The following is a 26,624-nucleotide window of genomic DNA, read 5'->3' on the forward strand; positions in this document are numbered from 1 at the left end:
GGCTGCTACTACTATTATTATCAGCCTGAGCTGCTCTTAAATGGGACAAAACCTGCAAGCAAAAAAAAATTAAACGTTTGGTCTTTATTACCCCACTGAAGTTTGCTATTCTCCTGGTACCAATGTGAGGCCACAAGAGAAACAGGCACTCCCCATCTCTTAAAACAGTACGCCATGTAAATCTGTTCTAGAATTCCACAGGAGCCCTCCCCTCGGATTTCACTAATAAATTCAACATCTGAAAATGGGCGAAGAGAATAAAGGAAAAATGTGTGCGCTTCTTGTTAAAGATGACAGAGGAACAGATTACTCCTTTATTTATTTAACAAGGGGAAAGCTCTGGCCAGATGATCTAGTGTCTTTCTCGGTCAGGTATAGCAGCTCTACTCTGCCTGACACAGACAGGCTGAAAGGAACCACAAAGCCCCAGGTTCCTGCCTGATACCTGCTTTTATAAAGAATAACCAGGAGATCTAGGCAAGTCTGTTTTGCTGGTGTGTTTTCTTTGCCCCTCGCAAGGAGGAATTTCAGCTGGAAGCAATTTGAGGGATGATCCGTGTACATACTATTGTGGTGAGGTTCTCAGAGGGTGACAGAGTGGATGTCCAGTGAAAACTGGCTAAAACAATTGATTTGGTCGACCAATGTAGAGAGCTAATGACACAATCAACACCTGCACCCCTCTCGGAGCCCTGGCTTTATCTCTGCGTCCATAACAACAGATGTGGATGACTGAACCCCTCCCTCAACTCATTCAGCCCTGCGCGGCCCAACAGGAAACTGTTTGAGACAGAAGCAGGGAAGAAAAACAGCCAAATCCCCCACCCTGGGTTAACACAAAGGAGACTGGAATGTAAGGAGTTAATCCGTTTGGGGTCTCTTCCGCAAACAAAGGACAGGCCTTCAGACAAAGGTTGAGGGAGGGGGAGTGGTTGGCTTTCCCTTACCATCTGGACCTTTTGTTTGGGGGAGGGGGTTGACGTAGGAGGGGGAGGCCCCCCAGTGAGCCTCCCCGTCCACATGCTGCAGCCCCAGACAGACACCCTTCCACTGGGTCACACCACACTGGGGCCCTGTTCAGCTAATAATCTCTCTCCTCTGCAACTGCTCACACACACACAGGGGGCTCCCTCAAACCGTGCCTCAGCAATCGGAGACTTTAAAACTTCGAGGGTTAGGCAACGGGAAAGTAAACTTGTCAAAAAACTGTATGTTTGTGTATGTCAATCTGTCTGTGCTTCTGGTAGATCAAAGTGAAATCTGTCAGACGGAGGGAACACAGGCTCTCTTAAGGACCATTATGAGCTGTGTAAACATTCACAATTAAAACAGGTCAGCAATTCAGGGGGCAGAATGCCGCTAAAAATGCCCCTGTTCAGCGGTGGAGTGTAGAGGGGATTCTCAGGATGAGGAGCGCAGGACAGAGGGCAAACAAAAACTGCCTGTGAACTCACTCCCTCTCTCCCCGTCTCGCTCTTTCCTTTATCTATTGCTCTCTCTATATTTCCCTCCGTCAGCTAGAGGGGAGCCCAGGCATGGGTGTTTCCTTCTCATCCAGTGAGAAATACATGTCAGCCTGTCAGTTCAGAGGCGACTGCATCCAGGTCGTGAATACACTGAAGTATTTATTTGGTATCAAAACGTCTGACAAGTCCGCTACAAGAGGAAGAATACAACTCAAGTTGGTTCTACAAATACCATAGATAGAGACCATAATGGGTTAGGTGTTTTCAACTCCGACAAACAGAAAGTATAAAACTTATTTACAGTATCAGGTACACATGCTGTAATCATAGCTTAACTTTTAAAAGAAATACCGACCTTGTTCAAATTTGAGGTAAAAGGTATTGTTGGGTAAAATTATAAGAGAGACATTTGTCATACACTTATCCGGAGCGAGTTACAGTAGTAGTAAGTTAATACATTTTCTCACTGGTCCCCCGTGGGAATCGAACCCACAACCTTGGCATTGCAAGCGCCATGCTCTACCAACTGAGCCGCATGGGATCAGGACAATTGTAGTTCATCATCCAGTGAAGAGTACAGTGAAGAGTACAGTGAAGAGTATAGTGAAGAGTATAGTGAAGAGTACAGTGAAGAGTACAGTGCACACACATCAGAAGACGTACCTGTCGTTACCAGCAATTACCTCCCCACTCCTATACATCATGTCGTGAATGGCACTGTGTGTGTGTGTGTGTGTGTGTGTGTAGACTGTGGCGTTTAAATGCGACTCTACATAGAAGACAATGTACGTACCACCACCATGAGTGTAGGAATCCAGGGGGCTCCCCCAGTGTAATGTTCTTCTCCCATCGGATCTGAGAGAGATAGAGAGAGAGAGAGAGAGAGAGTTAAGACTCTGCCGCATGTGCATCCATAATGCATACACACCACTTCACCTCAGACAGACATGCAGTAAGAATGGAGTGCAGAGAGTGTGGATCTGACACTAAAAACATCTCAGTAGCAGCTCCTCACACTTCATACACCTCTACTCCCCATATCTGGCCACTGAGATAAGATCAACCCAGAGATAGCACTAAAAGGGCAGAGTGTGGTAGCTAGCTAACTCAAACTGCCACTGTCTGTGGCCGCTGTGTGAGCTACAGAACATTGCAGGCACTGTAGGTATCCTCGCTTGCATGCCAAACTTTCTGGGTTTCTCCTGTTATGACTAGGACCCAGGGTTTTGCTGACTGACTTGACCAGGGACAATTATGTAACTATGGCCAGGACTTTTTCTTGGTCAGGTCAAATCAAATTTTATTGGTCACATACACGTGATTAGCAGATGTATAGCGAAATGCTTGTGCTTCTGGCTCCGACAGTGCAATAATATCGAACAAGTAATAGCGAACAAATTACACAACATACACCCAATACACACAAATCGTAGTAGGAATGAGTTAAGACTATATACACAAGCGATGTCCGAGCGGAACGGACTAAGATACAGTAGAATAGTATAAAACACAGTATATACACATGAGATGAGTAATGCCAGATATGTAAACTTTAAAGTGACTAGTGTTCCATTCCTTAAAGTGATCAGTAATTCCTAGTCTATGCGTAAAGGCAGCAGCCGCTAATGTGCTAATGATGGCTATTTAAAGGTCTGATGGCTATTTAACAGTCTGATGGCCTTGAGATAGAAGCTGTTTTTTAGTCTCTCGGTCCCAGCTTTGATGCACCTGTACTGACCTCGCCTTCTGGATGATAGCGGGGTGAACAGGCAGTGGCTCGGGTGGTTGATATCCTTGATGATCTTTTTGGCCTTCCTGTGACATCAGGTGCTGTAGGTGTCCTGGAGGGCAGGTAGTTTGCCCACGGTAATGTGTTGGGCAGACCGCACCACTCTCTGGAGAGCCTTGCGGTTGCGGGCGGTGCAGTTGCCGTACCAGGTGGTGATACAGCCCGACAGGATGCTTTCAATTGTGCTTCTGTAAAAATTTGTGAGGGTTTTAGGTAACAAGCCAAATGTCTTTAGCCTCCTGAGGTTGAAGAGGCTCTGTTGCGCCTCCTTCACTACACTGTGTGTGGGTTGTCCATTTCAGTTTGTCAGTGATGTCTACACCAAGGAACTTGAATCTTTCCACCTTCTCCACTGCGGTCCAGTCGATGTAGATAGGGGGGGGGGGGGGGGGGGGTGTACCCTCTGCTGTTTCCTGAAGTCCACGATCATCTCCTTTGTTTTGTTGAGTGAGGTTGTTTTCCAGGCACCACACCTCTTCCCTGTAGGCTGTCTCGTTATCGTTGGTAATCAAGCCTACTACTGTCGTGTCGTCTGCAAACTTGATTGAGTTGGAGGCGTGCTTGGCCACGTAGTCATGGGTGAACAGGGAGTACAGGAGGGGGCTGAGCACGCACCCTTGCGGGGCACCAGTGTTGAGGATCAGTGGAGTGGAGGTGATGTTTCCTACCTTCACCACCTGGGGGCGGCCCGTCAGGAAGTCCAGGACCCAGTTGCACAGGGCGGGGTTCAGACCCAGGGCCTCGAGCTTAATGATGAGCATGGAGGGTACTATAGTGTTGAATGCTGAGCTATAGTCAATAAACAGCATTCTTACATATGTATTCCTCTTGTCCAGATGGAATATGGCAGTGGGCAGAGTGATGGCGATTGCATCGTCTGTGGACCTATTGGGGCGGTAAGCAAATTGAAGTGGGTCTAGGGTGGCAGGTAAGGTAGAGGTGATATGATCCTTGACTAGTCTCTCAAAGCTACGGGGCGATAGTCATTTAGTTCAGTTACCTTTGCAGGAACAATGGTGGACATCTTGAAGTATGTGGGGACAGCAGACTGGAATATGTCCGTAAACACTCCAACCAGATGGTCTGCACATGCTCTGAGGACGCGGCTAGGGATGCCGTCTGGACCGGCAGCTCTGAGGGTTAACACGTTTAAATGTTTTACTCAAGTCGGCCACGGAGAAGGAGAGCCCACAGTCCTTGGTAGTGAGCTGCGTCGGTGGCAATGTGTTATCCTCAAAGCATGCAAAGAATGTGTTTAGCCTGTCCGGAAGCAAGACGGTCTCGGCGACGTGGCTGGTTTTCCTTTTGTAGTCCGGGATTTTCTGTAGTCCTTGCCACATACGTCTCGTGTCTGAGCTATTGAATTGCAACTTCACTTTCTCTATACTGATGTTTAGCTTGTTTGATTGCCTTGGAGTGAATAACTACACTGTTTATATTCTGCCATATTACCAGCCGCCTTGCTATTGTTAAATGTGGTGGTTTGTGCTTTCAGTTTCGCGCGAATGCTACCATCTATCCACGGTTTCTGGTTAGGGTAGATTTTTTATATAGTCACAGTGGGTACTACATCTCCTATATACTTCCTTATGAACTCAGTCACCGTATTCGTATATGCGTCTAGATTATTTTTTTGCACGCTACCTGGACCATATCCCAGTCCACCTGATCAAAACAATCCTGAAACGTGGATTCCGATTGGTCAGACCAGCTGTGAATAGTACAGAGCACGGGCACTTCCTGTTTAAGTTTCTGCCTATAGCACAGGAGGAGCAAGATGGAGTCGTGGTCAGATTTGCCAAAAGGAGGGCGGGGGAGGGCCTTGTAAGCATCCCGGAAGTTTGAATAGCAATAGTCGAGAGTCTTAGTAGCGCGAGTAGGACAGTCAATATGTTGATAGAATTTTGGCAGCCTAGTCCTCAGATTTGATTTGTTAAAATCCCCAGCTACAATAAAATGCAGCCTCAGGATGTGGTTTCCAGTTTGCATAGTCCAGTGAAATTCTTTGAGGGCCATCGAGTTTTCGGCTTGAGGTGGGATGTAAACGGCCACGGCGATGACGGAGGAGAACTCTTGGGAAATAATACGGTCAGCATTTAATTGGGAGGTATTCTAGGTCGGGTGAACAAAATGACTTCAGTTCCTGTAAGTTCCTAGAATTACACCATGATTCCTACAGGCCCTACAGCTGAGCCTTGAAACGTGGCATGTAATAGAGGCCAAATGCAATGCAATGTAGTTGTAAGGCACGTGGCTGGTGATCAGGACTGTTTGCCAGTTTTATAGGCTCTCCTACACACAGCTGATGAATGAGACTAACTTACGTGTGGGCCAGTGGAGGCTGTTCAAGGGTTCTGCTGTGCATGGGAGCAGGGAGTGACTGTTCCGAGGAGATGGGCGAGTGTGCAGGGGTAGGACGAGGGGTTAATTGAGAGGCAGGAGAGAGGCCAGGTGATAGCTCTCTCATTAGGTGGCATCGAGCAGGTGTGTTTTGCTTCAGCGTATCTGGAGGGACTGAATTCCCTTATCTGTTCAGGTGGGAGACAGGAGGGCTGGAAAGGGCCAAACATGCTTTGGAGAGGTCCTGAGATTTTAGCATAGTAATTATATTGGCGTGATGTGGCTGACTGTAGAACTGTTGACATTTATATGTGATGAAAAGAGACGTGAACAGAGAAACTTTTAAGACCTTTGTGGCTAAAGTTATGAGTATTGTTGAGAGTATGGGAGCTATAAAGGAATTTTGAATATTGCGTACTTACTTATTACTCTATCATAAAATATGAAGGGCAAGATGAGAGTACCAGAAAGCAGGAACAAATAGTTTGAAAACATCACTGATAAGTATCTCTGCATTATACGGTGTATGTGATTTCATATATTTAAAACAACTAAAGTACAAGCAAATTACCTGGAAAAAGGCCTCTGCATGCCTCATGGAAATAGACTGAGGAGCAGAGCTTCTCCCTCCTGTTGCCTGTGATCCATAACTTAACCCCTATCCAGCAGCACACCAATAACACTCCATCTCAGGGAGGAGATTCGCCCAGGAGGGTTCTGCAATCAGCAAGCCTCACTTCAGCCTCACTACTTAATCTCTCCAAGCTGGTCCCAGATCTGTGCTTAATATTTTAGTCCAGTTCTGTGCCTTGGTGGCAGTTAGTCGAACACTGCTGCCTGCACTGAGCCGTTTAGGGCAGAGAGAGGGAAAAGCTTTTGGGCAGGTTAGGTGATTGATGTATTGATTTATCAGCATTGTAATAGACTAGGTTACTGTTTGACTTTGTTGTGTCAACCTGGACAGGTTGTGGCTTGATTTAGCCTCGCAAACACACCTTGAGATACAATGTCTAATGTTTATATTCTATAGCCTGATATCCACCCTTTTAAATTATAATTTCCATGTGTGACATTATCTTAGTCACATTAAAGGCTGCTCTCTCATTACAGGTTATATTTTGATAACACATACAGTGCATTTGGAAAGTGTTCAGACCCCTGGACTTTTTCCACTTTGTTACATTACAGCCTTATTCTAAAATGGATTAAATAAAAATCTACACACAATACCCCATAATGACAAAGCAAAAAGTGTTTAGAAAATTTAGCAAATTTATATTTTAAAACCCAAAAAATGTATACCTTATTTACATAAGTGTTCAGACCCTTTGCTATGAGACTCGAAATTGAGCTCAGATTGATCATCACTGAGATATTTCTACAACTTGGAGTCCACCTGTGGTAAATTCAATTGATTGGACATAAGGTCCCACATTTGACAGTGCATGTCAGAGCATAAACCAAGCCATGAGGTCGAAGGAAGTCTGTAGAGCTTCGAGACAGGATTGTGTCGAGTCACAGATCTGGGGAAGGTTACCAAACAATGTCTGTAGCATTGAAGGTCCAAGAACAAAGTTGTCTCCATTATTCTTAAATGGAAGAAATTTGGACCCACCAAGACTCTTCCTAGAGCTGGCAGCACTGCCAAACTGAGCAATCGGGGAGAAGGGCCTTGGTCAGGGAGGTGGTGACCCAATGGTCACTGACAGAGCTCCTCTGTGGAGATGGGAGAACCTTCCAGAAGGACCACCATCTCTGCAGCACTCCACCTGTTAGGCCTTTATGGTAGAGTGGCCAGACGGAAGCCACTCCTCAGTAAAAAGGCACATGACAGACAGCTTGGATTTGCCAAAAGGCACCTAAAGGACTCTGACCATCAGAAATAAGATTCTCTGGTCTGATGAAACCAAGATTTAACTCTTTGGCCTGAATGTCAAGCATCACATCTGAAAGAAACCTGGCACCATCCCTACGGTGAAGCATGGTGGTGGCAGCATCATGCTGTGGGGATATATTTCAGCGGCAGGGATTGGGAGACCAATCAGGATCAAGGGAAAGATGAAAGGAGCAAAGTACAGAGAGATCCTTGATGAAAACCTGCTCCAGAGCGCTCAGAACCTCAGACTGGGGCAAAGGTTCACCTTCCAACAGGACAACGAGCCTAAGCACACAGCCAAGACAAGGCAGGAGTGGCTTCAGGACAACTCTGAATGTCCTTGAGTGGACCAGCCAGAGCCCAGACTTTTCTAGAGACCTGAAAATAGCAGAGGTAAGGGTCTGAATACTTATGTCAATTCTAAAAACCTGTTTTTGCTTTGCCATTATGGGGTATTGTGTGTAGATTGATGAGGATAAGGCTGTAACGTAACAAAATGTTAATGGGTCTGAATCGGATGCACTGTAAATGGCAGGGAACATATGGAATGTGTGTGATTCATTGAGAAAGATAAAGAGCAACATCTTAGTTTAAGACTGAGGAGAAAATACATATAGCCTGTGTATAATAGTATGCTGTAAATTCCAGGTCATGACTGTATCTCTAAGGAAATTAGGCTGCTTTAGAAAACCGCCATCTAACGTTCCTTTTCCTGTGTGGTTGATAAGGGACACCCAGCTGAGGCAAAAATAAATAAAATGCGCCTGTATCTTTCAAAACATAACATACGTAGGTCTGGGCCATGCGTCAGACATTTTTGAACGCAGTGACACAAGTACAGTCATGAACAGTGGTGAAACATCAACGCTGTAATACATGATAACAGCTGAACAGATTATAATACAGGAGGGGAAATGCTGTGATGTAAGCTGGGTGAATCACACCACTGAAATAGTTCTGTGCTTGAACACAGGCCAGAGTTTTTTTTATATGAAATAAATCATGAGAAAAATCACAACCTTTCATTGCACTTGAAAAAGATCACTTTAGCAGGTCCAGGGGTTAAGAACATTATTAACCAATTGTACACATTCATCCAACTAAATGAACATATTAAATCTGACTTCTAACACATGGGAGTGTTAAAGAGCAGTTATGAACCAAATGAGCATATACACCACTCCAAAGGTGTGAGTAGAGCTCTCACTGCTGGTTAAATGAATGATAAATAATCTAGGAGTTAAATAGACTAGTATGAGCATCCAGGGTATCACTGAGAGAGGATATTGGAGTTTAACCCAACTTTTTCAGAAGGCAACTTTTTCAGAAGGCACACAGAGCAGTATAAGTAGGGCCAGGAATTTGTCCTGAAGTAGTAACCTCTCATGGCCCTAGTTATGGCTTCCTGCACCAGTTAAGTGGTCACAGAACCTCCTGACCCTAGGGAAAGCGCACAGCTGATACATAATAGAAATAATATTTGTCTTTACCATATAGTCCTCCATTTTTTGCGTGCCAGTAAAGTTCTTCCACAGCCATAACGGTACAATATTTAGTGAGCAGCATAAAAAGGGGTCTACACACATTAAAGAGACAGTAGATACGGAGCATAGCGCAGTAGTTGCAATGTCGTTTTTCCCGTCACAAAAAGGGCGGGAGCATTCGACACACTTTTGTGCAACTTGAAAATTGAGACGTGCCATATCATTCCTTACGGCGCCATGTTGTTACTTGATCTGATCTATAGGCTATACGTCAAAGTAGCATATTCGGCATTGATAACCAAATACAGTCTCAACGACTGTTCAAACAATAGACCAAACATTGTAGCCTTATTAGAATCCCCCCCAAAAATGTATTTTGTTGAGAAGTAACTACTTCTAGACAGTAAAAACAACTGGTAGCCATATGCCTTTTCTCCGTGATATGACCACATTAGATGTGATATGACCACATTAGATGTTTTGCTGACATAGGAGCGAATACACTGAAGCAGCATATCAAATTGGAATTATGTTATAGGTTACATTGGTGAGTAGGCTATAAGAATATTTGCCAGGGCAAATTGATAAATTGTATTATTTCACATGGGGGAAGATGTGGGAAGCTAGGTTAGTGCTAGCAGAATAACCTACAGCCTACTAGCAGGCACAAAACGAGGAGATGTTAATCAAACCTAAACTTTCATTACATGTAGGCCTAGCTATTAATTAAATATGCAGTTGGTTCTCTTTCAAATTAGCTTAGTGAAGTTCAACGCGATTTCTCTTTGTCTACCTCAAAAGGGGGAGACTTCAGAAAAATCTCTGTTATTGCCCCCTTGAGAACGCTGCTATTTGGGAGACTAAAAATGCATGGACCGGCACGTAGATCTATGCAAGTGAAGCTTGTAGCAAGCTTAAGGCGTGAAGGTGTTAGAGAGGTGAAGGCCTGAATACTAGGCCACTATGGAGGAAGGATGTCCATTAAGGAAGAGGATGCAACACATTACATGGGCTATTTCTCATTGACAGTTCAGGTGCTATCAGGCTAATAGAGGAAGGAGCATGGCCTAGGTGTTGATATGGAACCCAAACATTTTTTATTGTCCTTATAGAAATCTTAAGACTAATACTGCTGTTATTCATCAACTTATAGCTTAGTCTAGACCCATTACATCCATATCATTGTATACAAAACTTTGGAATCCAATTACTTGTGTTACAAAGCAGAGACGCCCAAATTGGTTCTTGACCCCAGGGCTACCGCTAATGTAAATTCCATCCCTCGCTATACAATGGAGAGGAATCCCATTCATCCGTTCACCTCAGGAAGTTCTTCTAAAGCCATTTCTTACCTCTGACAGGAAGGTCTGTGCTGATTTCTGTGCGCCGACGTGCAGCAAATACTCGTACACATATAAAGCTAACCTGGAAAACAAAGAGAAAAAGGTCAATGTCGAGGCTCCATCTCGCACCTCCTCCATCCCCTCCTCCTCGCTCTGGAGAATCTCTCACCCTCTCCCGGGCTAGCAGGCAGCCTATCCAACTGGCGCTCAGGTGAAAAATGAATTTGTACTGGATCTCTCCTTACAGACCAGTGGGGTTAACCAGGAGAACGCAGGCTATGTCGTAATAAAATACAATTGTGTTTTTGGTCAGACCTGTTGTATGTACACAGTATTAACATTTACAGTAGGAGCCAGAGACTTTCACAATGACAGCCAGATAACATGCGGACTCTAAGGAGAAGCCATTGGGAGGCTCTAGAAAATAAAAAGAGCATCTGTGGTTTACGGAGCTCCTCCTTTAACATGGATGCTGAGGAAAACAAGAGGAAAGCAGAGACAGCCAAGCGTGGGTCAGTGTCACATTATCTGACAACCCACTACCTTGTGCATTTTTGGTATCATTATGACTGTCATTTAGACACCTGTGCTGGCAATTACTGTGCTCCCTGTGCTCCTGGACTAGTGATGAACCCACACTCTACTAAGAGGGAAAGGGCCTCCCGAGTGGCGCAACGGTCTAAGGCACTGCAGAGCTTGAGGTGTTACTACAGATCCAGGTTCGATCCCGGGCTGTGTCGCAGCCGGGAGACCCATGAGGCGACGCACAATTGGCCCAGCGTCGTCCGGGTTAGTGGAGGGTTTGGCCGGCCGGGATGTCGTTGTCCCATCGTGCTCTAGCGACTCCTGTGGCGGGCCGGGCGCATGTACGCTGACACGATCGCCAGTTGTACGGTGTTTCCTCCGACACATTGGTGCGACTGGCTTCTGGGTTAAGCGAGCAGTGTGTCAAGAAGCAGTGTGTCAAGAAGCAGTGCAGCTTGGCAGGGTTGTTTTTCGGGGGACGCAAAGTCTCTTGACCTTCGCCTCTCCCAAGTCCGTATGGGAGTTGCAGCAATGAGACAAGACTAACTACCAATTGGATAACAAAATTGTGAAGAAAAAAAAACGAAAGAAAAGTCAGTTTGGTCACATTAGGTTCTACTATCTCAGAAACACTTGTGCTGGATGTTGAACCAAGCACAAGGGATATCGACTCAAAGTAATCATTCATTTGATATGCCAGCTTTATACAAGGGAAGCATTTCTTCCACAGACTGCAAAAAAACAGTTTTGACTAACGTTAGACATTAGTTAAAGGGGACACCTATCTTCTTAATTATTTCTCAGTGTTACATCAGACGTATTCATTTCACTGCTCATTTCAGTAATCTAGTGTAAACAAATGGTTCTGGACACAACGAACACAATCATGGCCACAGTGTTTTATCTGGTCTGTCTGTTTTATGGCTGTGGATTTGTTATGCTGGAGTGACTGCTTACAGCAGGGGTGTCGAGGTCCAGAGTCGCACTTAATTATAAATCCTCTATCCACAGCTTTGTACATTTTCTTTTACACTTTATTTGGGTAGTCCTTCTGTAGATGCTCTACAGATGGTCATACTATTAACCAACTATCTGTTGATAAGCAACTGCTTGCTAAGGTTACGGTTAGGTTTAGAGTAAGGGTTAGGGTACGGGTTAAGGTTAGGGCAACGGTTAAGTTTAGGGTTAGTAGATAGTTAGTTGAAATGTTACCGATAGTCTGTGTAGAGCATCGGATCCGGCCCACGGGCCGTATGTTTGACACCCCTTGCTTAGAGGGTAGGTCAAGGGTGATGGTAGAAGAGAAGGATGGGCAGAACAATGGGTTATGGGTAATGGCATGATATTCAAATGAATGACACGGTGGAGCAAACCGCTGGCTGCAATATTTCCATACGCATCTCATCATAGAGGGGAGTGTCACCACGCGACACTACCTGGTAACACTGAAAATGCTTGGTGGCGTTTGTAATCACGTCTCAACTGAGTTTAATTCAAACCAGCCAGTGAGAACTGAGCACTGAGAATGTGCTCTGAAAGAACTTAAATGAAACCAGTCAAAAAACGAAGAGCTCCTTTAACCAGGAAGTACCTGTGCTCTCCCAGTCTGAAAACTTGTCAGGTTCCTGGTACAGAGGGGAGGCAGCTGGTGTAAAATGTAAGAAGACTACCTCATGGCTGTTTGTAATACCCAGCGGCATGCGTGGACTTCTATAAGCTGGTCCACACTGAACTGGATCGAACAGAAATTCCCATGAGTACCCTGATGAAATTTTCATGGCTACACTGGTATGATCTGAGGGGTTCTGTGCCCTGGTGATGGGCACCTGCCCCTGTTCTAATGCATTATTTAAAAACACTCATTCAATCCTGGCTTCGGGGGACACCTTTTGTTGCACTGTCAGTAGCACTGAGTGTAACTCCGCCAAGGGAAGAGGGTTGTGGAGACTCTCCCTGCGCAGGTAGAGATGGCGTCAGCAGAGGGAAGGAGATCGAGAGAGGGAACTTGCTAGGCGTTAAGACAACTGTGTGATGGTGTGATGAGAGAAGGGAGATCTACAGGATAACGACCATAGTGGAGACACTAGGGCCACACATGACAGGAGACAGACAGAGCACTGACACCAAGCACAAGGCATACGTTCATACAAAAACCTTCACTGAAACGAGACTCCATCTGACACACACAAGCTCCATGTCCTCTGACCTCCCAAAGGGAACATCTCCATAATAATATATTTACAACCCCTGAGTACCAAGAGTGGTGCTGGGTCATCTTCTCTGTCATTTTTAGTGATGTCTCAGGTGCCCCCAAAAAAATCTCAACATCCTAATCCATTGCTCTGCTGGTCCAGTCCACCCCTCTAAGCCACTGCTCTCTTCCGTGCCAGACTCCAGCTAAAGAGCTCTGAGGCCACTGAAACCCCATCATCATGGATAATGGTCATACAAATTACATGCTGTGGAAAGGTTAGGAGACAAGAGACCAGTAGACTTCTCTCAGTTAGAGAACTACTGTTGAGTGGGTGGTTTAGTTTGATCCTCTCTGTAGTGACTAACATTAGAGGCAGGGACAGGGAGGCAGTCAGCAGCCCTTGCTCCACAGTCAGCAGCCCCTGCTCCACAGTCAGCCCAGAGTTTTACACGGTGTCCACACTTCAAGGGGAGATCTTCCACCTCATCCAAGGTACACTCCTGACATCCCACCCCAGGCTATCAGACTACGCTCCCGCAAGACATGAAAGCACCTCTGCCAAGTTTAGCCAGCTAAAGCACAGACAGTTAGCAAATTAACTTTCCTGTCTTGATGTAAATAATTCAGCAGCGAGAGCATGGGCTTGGTTAGATAAGGTATGCATGGGCTTGGTTAGATAAGGTATGCATGAGAAGTGATGGAGAAGGGAGTTGGGGTGAATGCAAGATAGTAATTGTATCAGTTTTCATAATGCCCTTTTAGTTTTTTCCTTGTTTCACAAAAGCCTAGGCCTAGAGGAATTAAGATAATGATCGCAAGTTGATGAGTACTGACATGTCTTGTAAGCAAAGGAGGATGCATAGATTAAAAGGACACCTCTGGAAGCATTTCATTCTCCAAGTGTTAGGCTACCTGTTTATGAGATGAAACTAAGATTAAATTAACATTTTTACACTGCCGGCCATTTTTTGCAGACACAAAACAGTGACAAAAGACTGTACACACGCATGGCTTAAACCAGCCATGGGTTAATCCACACACACACACTTCAGCTTAATAAACTCAAAAATTGATTCCCATTGCCAAAGTCATCTCTGTCTCTTTACCAGGAGCTAGCCTCGAGCTAAATTGACTCCACAATTATGGACATGCTCCGCTTGAAAGGACGCCATTGTATTCTAACCTGAGAGTCTTCATTTTGGGGAAATTGATTCATTTCAACAAAAGTTTGATTCTATGAGAAAGATAGAATACCATCAGGATACCAAGCAGAAATGGTTTATAAATGGAATAAGCAGCTAATAGATATTGTTATCAGTTAATAATGAATATGTACTACTAGTGTAGTGAAATAACAGTGATTTGGACTACTCCACACTGTCTATACTTAATAAATTAGCTACATAAGACTTAAACAAAGGTATCATGTCACTATAACATTGATATAATGTGTGGGCTAGTGTAATCAACAGAATACACTTAGACTTCATGAGTTTGTCTGTGCCGTGACCAACCTGATTACTGACTTCATGCACGTAGCTTCAATATTTATACTGTCTCACTTATTTAAAAAGTGAGAAAGCTAACAAATATGTGCGGATGCATCAATGCACCAAATTAATTGACTGTTGACACCTCTGAATATGAGCATATTCATTCAAAGCAAACCAGAGAAAATCAGAGGTTCATCACAAAATAGTGGCATGTTTTTGCATACGTGAGTACGTGGTTCTTAAATGTCTTTCTCAAAAGTCCAAAATGCATATGGCAGGGCCATCTGTGTGATATCAAAACCGTGCATTCAGACCTCAAGAACTCTATTAAACTCCATGCGAATATAGGGGAGGGTGTGGATGTAAAGAAACACATTCAAAGCAAACACTTTATTCAAGATATTCAATTATCCTCTGAATATTAAAGAAATGTCTTATAGGCCTAACCTATATGTATAGAGTATGCATTGCCTTAAATGTAAAGACTACAATGTGTGACAGGGTCACGCACGACCGACTACTGTATCATGATGAGAAACATTCAATTTGATGAATTCCATGGAAGGGCCCTGTGATAGCGGGTTCCTCAGCACATTTCAATGACGTTGTAATTAACAAACAATAAGGTCATATTAATGTTGGAGCCTCTGTTTCAACCCTGTGGAAATCAAATTAAATCAAGTGCAGAAAGAGTGAGTGTGATGGAATTAATTCCTCTCGTCACAAGGGCACGAGTTCTTGTTCTAAATTTTTCCACAGGCATCTGACGCTTCTCCTCAAGGACAGGTAAACAAACAAACATCTCTTCCATTCTTTACATCTCTCTTGAACTCTAGGTCGAGCATTTCCTTGAATGACACAGTCATCAGATTAAAATCTTAGTGATTTTGTAGAAATTTTTGAGAAAAAAAAAGTTACCAAGCTCAGGTTCAGTCTTTATTCTTCTAGATTCCTCCAAGGTTTTGATAAGCCATTATACCCTCCCCATTCTTGGTGCACTTTTATAACTTCCATCTGCTCTATCAGTGGTTCTGTACTAGATACCTTTACTCTACGGTCTCCCCTCTGCTGTACCTAAACCAGCAAGTATTCTACACATGTTGGTGAGAAATGGACGACCTCCACATGCACAGAGAGAGAGACCATATAGTTCTTTCATTTCAATTTCCAAATTAAGTAGGAGTTAATCTAACAAGACTTCAGACAACATGGGTAGCGTCCTGACTAACCATAGCGTAAAGAGAAACATGCGTTTGCCTCATGGTGCATGGCAGAGTCATTAGTTAGGTGAGAAGGTAAGTGCATCCTCACTCTGGCCATCACCTGCTCACCTGACTCTAAGAACACACAGAGACAGAACTCACACATGCAGAGGATGGTGCCAGGGGGTTCACTGCTTAAACTGATGCCAATCAATCAAATAACTTTTTTCTTGTGAATGAAACTTCTTGTGTGGAATGGTACATACAACAAGACAAAGGACATACGGGACAACTGTATCTTCATTTAACTTCAAGGTAAAACTTAAAGGGATGGGGTGGAGGGAATATTGTTCTACTGTCACAACTACTGTATGTCTCTGTATTACTAGGTGAGGAAATATTTTGTCAACACTACATTTTAAGAGCACTTGTGTCTAAGGGATCTGCCTTTGATTGTAAACAAATAAGATGCATATGTAGGAATCCACAAGTTTTTAAAAGGATTCCATATAATAAAATCAGGTAATATCTGGGCATCACATGCCCATTCAAAACTCATTATTCTTGCTGTATTGGTACATGAACCACATGGAATTGTTTTCAGTTAGGATTCATACTCCCTCAGCACACAATGCTGCCTCCGTTTGTCAATACACAGGAAAGATTTTCTCTAACGGAGAGAATATGCCATTTACTTCACACATTCAAATTTGGGTGAAATTAAGACACAGAACTGAAGCCAACAAGTAATACTTATCATGATGATCCCACACAGTCAGCAATAGGATGAATGCAACTTAGGCAAGTAAGTTTAAATATTTTTCAATGAAAACTAACTACATAATATCATTCTAACATCTGGCTGAGCAGCAAACGCTCCAAAAGTTTGAAAATTGGTCATTTTTAAGAAGTATTTATTCATACATGAGAAAAAAAGCAACATGCATAGCTATCCAGCTGCCTTGATCTAATCGTATGCACAGTATTCACTGTGATCTTGGGACAAGAAACTCTGTTCATAATTGTGTGTCAGTCATCGGTTACACCGTCTGTGAAAGGTAAATATGTAACAAAGTTTTTCTCATATCACAACCTTCTTGGAATCATGCTGTGCCATGAAGAAAGCGGTGCTACTCTTATCAGAATCCCTACACAATAGTTTGTGTAGCATAGAGAGCAACAAAGTACATAAGATGTAGCCTTCATGTAAAGCACTGGTTTAAATCAGAGTATCCATTTATGATCAAAATCGTTCATCTGACATTTTAAAAGTTGTGGCAGTATCTCTGCTTACCCCTAAAGAGGATAAAAGATTCGTTTGAACTCTGATATAGCAGTTATTAATATTCAAAGCATCATAATGAAACAAAATATTTCATCGAAAGGATTGAGATAATTTTTTCCATAAGTGTTAGTCCAAGGTTTTTAAAACATGTATCAGTTCGATATAATCTAAAAATGTTACAGTAACACTCCAACATAGATGATACATTGCTTATACCATGCCTAAAAAAAGTTTACGTATGTATAAACTTCCTTTACCATGGAGTGGAGTTTAGTCCGCTAATGTAGGTATAACTAATGACAAGTACAAGTTTAATTTAACAGACAAGACAAAGTCCTCGTCATTTCCTCATGTGGGATGTCCTGCACAAGTCCTTAATAAACACGAATATGGTAAGAAAACATGTAGCATAGACGTCTAGAAGATATCTAGTAGACCTTCTGTACGGGTCGATTGCATTTTGAAAAGTCCCTCGTAACACGTCTCAAAACTTTACACATTCAAACAATGTGAGAGTCAGCGTCAATGCAACTCCATCTAGAAAGGCATCAGACATATTCCATATTTTAAAATAGAATCTCAAGAAGAAAATATTTTTTCGCAGTAGCAATTCTGTACTTCATGCAATCGCTGCATGCGCGCTACATTATATCTTTAAATTCCAGAAAGCGACACATTTGGAACCCCAAATGAAACATAGCTACAAAAGACTGAACAACTCTTCCGTGCGTTGCGTTCACAACGTGCGAGAATTTCGTAATAAATATAATCTAAAAGAACGAGAAAGTGCAACTAACAAGAAAAAAAGTTAAAGAGACGTGCCACGGCAGGGGTAAACAACACTCAGGAAAGCGAGCGAGTACTGTACACACCTTTAAATTATGGTAGCTATAGTTTAGAAAGTTGGAGCTTCCTTTTAACCATGTAAAACTCTTAAATGGTGCATAATTCACTTACTTTTCTCTCGCTTGACTATCGGAAGGGACGACAGCTCCTTTACCTTTGGCGTACATGCTGGATTCTGTTTTAAGACTTTTACCCCTCTCAACACCTGTCAAAGAAAGCAGCCAGGAAAACGTTCTATCTCCATAGCTACCCCTTTAGTGTTTTTCCTCCCCCCTCCTTTTTTTTTTTTTTTTTTACATCTCCAACATTGGCCACAAATCAGGCACAGTTTCTATTGGGGGGACTTGAAACAGACCGCTGATGGATTTTTTTTCCCCTCTTAACCGCTGTTCGAGAATGTATTCTTACTCCCTCCGCTATGGAATGGTAGGGGCTTCTTAAAGGAGAACGCACACTCTTCTTGTTTACTGACCTCAGAAACATGTAAGAGATTGAGATATGAAAAACAGACTAACTGAAGCCCTCAGCTTAAGGCCTTCGTACTTGTTTGAATATAAATGTTCAAAATGGCAATTTTGTCTGACCATGATACAAAAAGTATTTACTTTATAGATGTCTCTTTTTTCTACCAGGTTACAATGAATGGACTGAACTGAATAATGTACCCATTAGAGAGCTCTCAGCATTACAATTCTGACTGGGGGAAAAGGAGACTACTATGGGTAACATACGTAAGACATGTACCATCATAATCAATACAAATAAATGTCTAGGTTTCGCAATGAATAACTACGATTCAGAAGAGAACATGTCTAAGAAAACTGGGTAGGCTATAGCAAGCTTTATTTTGAGAGGTCACTCACTCAGACCTATGCAGACTTCTTAAATGTTCAGTCCCTGAAAGAGAAACAAATGGATTGTGCTCACTAACTGGGAGAGTACATGAGCTTTGTGTACTACATTTCACTGTCAGCTGATGGTTTACATTTCTCAGATCATACATTCAAAAGGGCTCTACTGGATTGACCAAAGGCTCAAGCCCATTTTCGCTGCACTCCAACGTTGACTTAATTTACTGAGCAGTCCTGGGGAGGTGAGGGGCTGGACAAATACATTTCACGGTAGCTAATTGAATTATACAAATAGCCAAACTGACCATTGTGTGAAAGGCTACTGTCAGCATTAAAACATATGAAAATAACAAGTCAGTATCCACAAAATGTATCAGTTTAAGTATTGTGCATCACAACTGAGTCACAGATTTGTAATATATTTTACTGAGGATGTAAATATGCCTGTTGTTGGGCATATTAGATTTCTCCATTGTGTAAAAGCATTCTTTTCCTATTGATATGCATTACATAGAATATTGTAAAATGCCTCTTTAAGAACATCACGTGTATGATGACATGCAAGAGATCAGACATTCATTAATTGCTATGATCATTGATCTTCTGAAGAAGCTATTCCTTTTCCTTTCTTTCTGTGCCCCCAAATGTTCGGATACAGCCTACTAGCAAAGATTGTATAGTATGAAGATGCCTAGAAATTGCTTCTCCAAAAGAAATCCCTGATCACGCTTGTAGGCGATGTCATGGCGACGTTGGTTAGCTAAGCTCATGCCAGAAACATGTCATCGGTCTCTAGATCGTCTCGCGCCAAACTGCGCATGTGTAGGCCATCAAATCAAAGGCACTTCTTTGATATAAAGTTGTTTTTGACGAAAATGAAAACGTGTCAGTTTGTTACTTTCACTAAGTTGGAGTAATAACATGTACAGCTACTTTAGGCATTGACTCAAATCTAGATGTGCCTTTAAATCTCGAGAAAATGAACAACTAAGGAAGAATTTTTCACTTCTCCCATTGACTTTCCAAACCTCTGTCTGGTCTGTCGAGTCTGCTTCGAGAAGCGTTCCCAGATGTGTCGAGCTGTTAGTATTCTGGGTTTAGAAACTCCAGCAAAGTTAGCAGGTTGTTAGCTAGCTAGGTAACATGACTGAACAAAAAGTAAACAAATGGCCCGCAAGTTGTTTTAAAACAGCCCTTTTAAACAGGTTAATACTCGCAAGGCCGCGTGACCAGACAGAATACCCAGACGCATCCTCAGAGCATGCGCAGACCAGCTGGCAAGCATCTTCATTGACATTTTAAACCTCTCCTTGTCCCAGTCTGCAATCACAACATGTTTCAAGCTGACCACACTTGTTCGTTTTCCCAAGAACACTTAAGGTAACCTGCCTAAATGACAATAGCCCTATAGCATCCACATCTGAAATTATGAAGTGCAATTGAACGTCATGGTTAAGGGCATGTAAGTAAGCATTTCACGGTAAGGTCTACACCTGTTGTATTCGGTTCATGTGACAAATACAATTTGATTTGATTTGACATCAACAACATCATCCCAGATACCCTGGACCCACTCTAATTTGGATACTGCCTTGCATAGGAACCCTGGGACTGAACACCTCCCTCTGCAACTGAGTCCTGGACTTCCTAATGGGCAGATCCCAGGTGGTGAACGTAGGCAACAGCATCTCCGCCACACTGACCCTCAACAAGGGGGCCCCCCGAGGGGTGTGTGCTTAGTCCCCTCCTGTACTCCCTGTTCACCCATGACTGTGTGGCCACGCACGACTCCAACACCATCAAGTTTACTGATGACACAACGTTGGTAGGCCTGAACACCGACAGCGACGATACAATCTACAGGGAGGAGGTCAGAGATCTGTCAGTGTGATGCCGGGACAACAATCTCTTCCTCAATGTCAGAAAGAACAAGGAGCTGATTGTGGACTACAGGAAACAGGGTGTGGGGTGGGGGGTGGGGGGGGGGGCACGATCCCTGAAGACATTTGGCATAGGCCCTCAGATCCTCACCAATCCATCACAGCCTGGTATGGCAACTGCACCGCCCTCGACCGCAAGAGTGTGGTGCGGATGGCCCAGTGCATCATTGGAGTCGAGTTCCCAGCCGTCCAGGACATTTATACCAGGTGGTGTCTGAGGAAGGCCTGGAAAATTGCCAAAGACTTCAGCCACACCAGCCATGGACTGTTCTCTCTGTATGTGGTTGTGTGACGCCACACACACAACCACATACCCACACACCTACACACACACCATCACACGTACACAATCACATATACAGTAAATGCTGCTGCTACAATGATTATTATTATTATCATTATTTATCCTGCTGCTCAGTCACTTTTACCCTTGCCCACATGTACATACAGTGGCTTGCGAAAGTATTCACCCCCCTTGGCATTTTCTCTATTTTGTTGCCTTACAACCTGGAATTAAAATTGACTTTGGGGGGTTTGTATCATTTGATTTACACAAATGTCTACCACTTTGAAGATGCAAAATATTTTGTATTGTGAAACAAACAAGAAATAAGACAAAAAAACAGAAAACTTGAGCTACTATTCACCCCCCCAAAGTCAATACTTTGTAGAGCCACCTTTTGCAGCAATTACAGTTGCAAGTCTCTTGGGGTATGTCTCTATAAGCTTGGCACATCTAGCCACTGGGATTTTTGCCCATTCTTCAAGGCAAAACTGCTCCAGCTCCTTCAAGTTGGATGGGTTCCGCTGGTGTACAGCAATATTTAAGTCATACCACAGATTCTCAATTGGATTGAGGTCTGGGCTTTGACTAGGCCATTCCTTGACATTTACATATTTCCCCTTTAACCACTTGAGTGTTGCTTTGGCAGTATGCTTAGGGTCATTGTCTTGCTGGAAGGTGAACCTCCGTCCAAGTCTCAAATCTCTGGAAGACTGAAACAGGTTTCCCTCAAGAATTTCCATGTATTTAGTGCCATCCATCATTCCTTCAATTCTGACCAGTTTCCCAGTCCCTGCCGATGAAAAACATCCCCACAGCATGATGCTGCCACCACCATGCTTCACTGTGGGGATGGTGTTCTCGGGGTGATGAGAGGTGTTGGGTTTGCGCCAGACATAGGGTTTTCCTTGATGGCCAAAAAGCTCAATTTTAGTCTCATCTGACCAGAGTACCTTCTTCCATATGTTTGGGGAGTCTCCCACATGCCTTATGGCGAACACCAAACGTGTTTGCTTATTTTTTTCTTTAAGCAATGGCTTTTTTCTGGCCACTCTTCTGTAAATCCCAGCTCTGTGGAGTGTACGGCTTAAAGTGGTCCTATGGATATATACTCCAATCTCTGCTGTGGAGCTTTGCAGATCCTTCATGGTTATCTTTGGTCTCTTTGTTGCCTCTCTGATTAATGCCCTCCTTGCCTGATCTGTTAGTTTAGGTTGGCGCCCCTCTCTTGGCAGGTTTGTTATAATGCCATATTCTTTCATTTTTTTTATAATGGATTTAATGGTGCTCCGTGGAATGTTCAAAGTTTTGGATATTTTATTATAACCCAACCCTGATCTGTACTTCTCCACAACTTTGTCCCTGGCCTGTTTGGAGAGCTTCTTGGTCTTCATGGTGCCGCTTGCTTGGTGGTGCCCCTTGCTTAGTGGTGTTGCAGACTCTGGGGCCTTTCAGAACAGGTGTCAATAAACTGTGATCATGTGACACTTAGATTGCACACAGGTGGACTTTATTTAACTAATTATGTGACTTCTGAAGGTAATTGGTTGCACCAGATCTTATTTAGGGGCTTCATAGCAAAGGGGGTGAATACATATGCACGCACCAATTTTAAATTTTTATTTTTTCGCATTTTTTTGAAACAAGTCATTTTTTAAATTTCACTTCACCAATTTGGACCATTTTGTGTATGTCCATTACATGAAATCCAAATAAAAATCAATTTAAATTACAGGTTGAAATGCAACAAAATAGGAAAAACACCAAGGGGAATACTTTTGCAAGGCACTATATGAATACTTTTGCAAGGCACTATATCTACCCCTTCTCCAGCTGTATCCCTGCACATTGATGATACTGGTTCTGACCTTGTATATAGTGTACATAGTCTACCACAGTATGAGTCATAATACCCATAAACCTAGCGGTCAAACACGGAAATGGTGCCAATCGATTTTCCACCATTCATTTTATCCATTGGAGATTTTAGAGACACTTAAAATAAGGGCTGTGTTTCGTGTAGGCTTAGCCTGGTGTGACGTTTTGATAACCGTGTAAATCTCTCTCGGACAAGGTGACTTTAATCAATATATTTGCTTGTATTTACCCCCCAAAAATGAAATGCTAATTAGCTGCTAATGTGGCTATCATAAAGAACAACAAATGTCTGTCTCAAGCTTCCCGTCACTCCTCAGCCATGATGATCTGGACGATACTGCCGAATCGAGGCAAAGGTAAGAATCTCAGGAATAACTATCTACTGTTCCCCGGGCACCGAAGACGTGGATGTCGATTAAGGCAGCCCCCCGCACATCTCTGATTCAGAGGGGTTGGGTTAAATGCGCAAGACATATTTCAGTTGAAGGCATTCAGTTGTACAACTGACTAGGTATCCCCCTTTCCCTTTAATGTTAGCTACATTTTGTAATTAATACATTTGCAAAAGTTGTTTAAATGGACAATTCTGTGAACTCTCTGGGAAAGATCTGAATTGAAAAGGCCTGTTATCTACCTAGCTAGCTCATTTCTAGCTAGTTAGCAACATTAGTCTAGCTAGATTAGCCGTCTATTTGTCTAGGCATTGAAATGCCAGAGAAAATTCATAAAAATTATTTTAGCTTTCTTTGGCTTTTATAAACCAACAGTCTAGCTTGCTAGTTAACTAGCTAGCTAACTTAGATGATGAATGTTTGGGCCCCCGAGTGGTGCAGTGGTATAACTTCTTATGGCTGCAGGGGCAGTATTGAGTAGCTTGGATGAAAAGGTGCCCAGAGGTGCCCAGAGTAAACTGCCTGCTCCTCAGTCCCAGTTGCTAATATATGCATATTATTATTAATATTGTTTCTAAAACTTTTCTAAAACTGTTTCTAAAACTGTTTGAATGATGTCTGTGAGTATAACAGAACTCATATGGCAGGCAAAAACCTGAGAAAAAAATCCAACCAGGAAGTGGGAAATCTGAGGTTTGTAGGTTTTCAACTCATCGCCTATCGAATACACAGTGGGATATGGGTCAGTTTGCACTTCCTACGGCTTCCACTAGATGTCAACAGTCTTTAGAACCTTGTCTGATGCTTCTACTGTGAAGTGGGTCCGAAGGAGACGGGAATGAGTAAGGTCTGCCATGAGCTGATCATACTCTGACCATGCGCGTTCACATGAGAGGGAGCTCTGTTCCATCGCACTTCTGAAGACAATGGAATTCTCCGGTTGGAACATTATTGAAGATTTATGTTAAAAACATCCTAAAGATTGATTCAAATCAAAAATCTAATCAAATCAAATTTTATTTGTCACATACACATGGTTAGCAGATGTTAATGCGAGTGTAGCGAAATGCTTGTGCTTCTAGTTCCGACAATGCAGTAATAACCAACGAGTAATCTAACCTAACAATTCCACAACTACTACTTTATACACACAAGTGTAAAGGGATAAAGAATATGTACATAAAGATATATGAATGAGTGATGGTACAGAACGGCATAGGCAAGATGCAGTAGATGGTATCGAGTACAGTATATACATATGAGATCAGTAGTGTAGGGTATGTAAACATAAAAGTGGCATAGTTTAAAGTGGCTAGTGATACATGTATTACATAAAGATGGCAAGATGCAGTAGATGATATAGAGTACAGTATATACATATACATTATATTAAGTGGCATTGTTTAAAGTGGCTAGTAATACATTTTTTATCAATTTCCATCAATTCCATTATTAAAGTGAGCTGGAGTTGAGTCAGTATGTTGGCAGCAGCCACTCAATGTTAGTGGTGGCTGTTTAACAGTCTGATGGCCTTGAGATAGAAGCTGTTTTTCAGTCTCTCGGTCTCTGCTTTGATGCACCTGTACTGGCCTCGCCTTCTGGATGATAGCGGAGTGAATAGGCAGTGGCTCGAGGGGTTGTTGTCCTTGATGATCTTTATGGCCTTCCTGTGACATCGGGTGGTGTAGGTGTCCTGGAGGGCAGGTAGTTTGCCCCCAGTGATGCGTTGTGCAGACCTCACTACCCTCTGGAGAGCCTTACGGTTGTGGGCGGAGCAGTTGCCGTACCAGGCGAGGATACAGCCCGACAGGATGCTCTCGATTGTGCATCTATAGAAGATTGTGAGTGCTTTTGGTGACAAGCCAAATTTCTTCAGCCTCCTGAGGTTGAAGAGGCGCTGCTGCGCCTTCTTCACAACGCTGTCTGTGTGGGTGGACCAATTCAGTTTGTCCGTGATGTGTACGCCGAGGAACTTAAAACTTACTACCCTCTCCACTACTGTCCCGTCAATGTGGATAGGGGGGTGCTCCCTCTGCTGTTTCCTGAAATCCACAATCATCTCCTTTGTTTTGTTGACGTTGAGTGTGAGGTTATTTTCCTGACACCACACTCCGAGGGCCCTCACCTCCTCCCTGTAGGCCGTCTCGTCGTTGTTGGTAATCAAGCCTACCACTGTAGTGTCATCCGCAAACTTGATGATTGAGTTGGAGGCGTGCATGACCACGCAGTCGTGGGTGAACAGGGAGTACAGGAGAGGGCTCAGAATGCACCCTTGTGGGGCCCCAGTGTTGAGGATCAGCGGGGTGGAGATGTTGTTACCTACCCTCAACACCTGGGGGCGGCCCGTCAGGAAGTCCAGTACCCAGTTGCACAGGGCGGGGTCGAGACCCAGGGTATCGAGCTTGATGACGAGTTTGGAGGGTACTATGGTGTTAAATGCTGAGCTGTAGTCGATGAACAGCATTCTCACATAGGTATTCCTCTTGTCCAGATGGGTTAGGGCAGTGTGCAGTGTGGTTGCGATTGCGTCGTCTGTGGACCTTTTGGGGCGGTAAGCAAATTGGAGTGGGTCTAGGGTGTCAGGTAGGATGGAGGTGATATGGTTCTTGACAAGTCTCTCAAAGCACTTCATGATGACAGAAGTGAGTGCTACGGGGCGGTAGTCGTTTAGCTCAGTTACGTTAGCTTTCTTGGGAACAGGAACAATGGTGGCCCTCTTGAAGCATGTGGGAACAGCAGACTGGGATAAGGATTGATTGAATATGTCCGTAAACACACAAGCCAGCTGGTCTGCGCATGCTCTGAGGACGCGGCTGGGGATGCCGTCTGGGCCTGCAGTTTCTACTGACTGTTATGGAACTTTTTGACAATTCGTCAGCTTTTAGTGAACGCGCTTCGTGACTTTGGATTTGTTTACCAAACACGCTAACAAAAGTAGCTACACTGCTCAAAAAAATAAAGGGAACACTTAAACAACACAATGTAACTCCAAGTCAATCACACTTCTGTGAAATCAAACTGTCCACTTAGGAAGCAACACTGATTGACAATAAATGTCACATGCTGTTGTGCAAATGGAATAGACAAAAGTTGGAAATTATAGGCAATTAGCAAGACACCCCCAAAAAAGGAGTGATTCTGCAGGTGGTGATCACAGACCACTTCTCAGTTCCTATGCTTCCTGGCTGATGTTTTGGTCACTTTTGAATGCTGGCGGTGCTCTCACTCTAGTGGTAGCATGAGACGGAGTCTACAACCCACACAAGTGGCTCAGGTAGTGCAGTTCATCCAGGATGGCACATCAATGCGAGCTGTGGCAAAAAGGTTTGCTGTGTCTGTCAGCGTAGTGTCCAGAGCATGGAGGCGCTACCAGGAGACAGGCCAGTACATCAGGAGACGTGGAGGAGGCCGTAGGAGGGCAACAACCCAGCAGCAGG

The 26,624-nt window shown here is 43.5% G+C and overlaps 1 protein-coding gene across 1 annotated transcript in view; it reads right to left on the reverse strand.

The window, feature by feature from the left end:
- LOC120054786 (single-stranded DNA-binding protein 3) overlaps window positions 1–18,010 on the reverse strand; it is an 88,332-nt gene extending 70,322 nt beyond the window's left edge. The window contains exons 1-3 of the mRNA XM_039002409.1: window positions 17,955–18,010; window positions 10,308–10,380; window positions 2,260–2,321 (exon numbers count right to left, since the gene is read on the reverse strand). Of these exons, the coding sequence (XP_038858337.1) occupies window positions 2,260–2,321; window positions 10,308–10,380; window positions 17,955–18,010 (191 nt within the window). The remainder of the gene's footprint in view (window positions 1–2,259; window positions 2,322–10,307; window positions 10,381–17,954) is intronic.
- Window positions 18,011–26,624: the final 8,614 nt, after the last annotated feature.

The sequence above is a fragment of the Salvelinus namaycush genome, chromosome 10, assembly GCF_016432855.1.
Source record: "Salvelinus namaycush isolate Seneca chromosome 10, SaNama_1.0, whole genome shotgun sequence".
Lineage (NCBI taxonomy): Eukaryota > Metazoa > Chordata > Actinopteri > Salmoniformes > Salmonidae > Salvelinus > Salvelinus namaycush.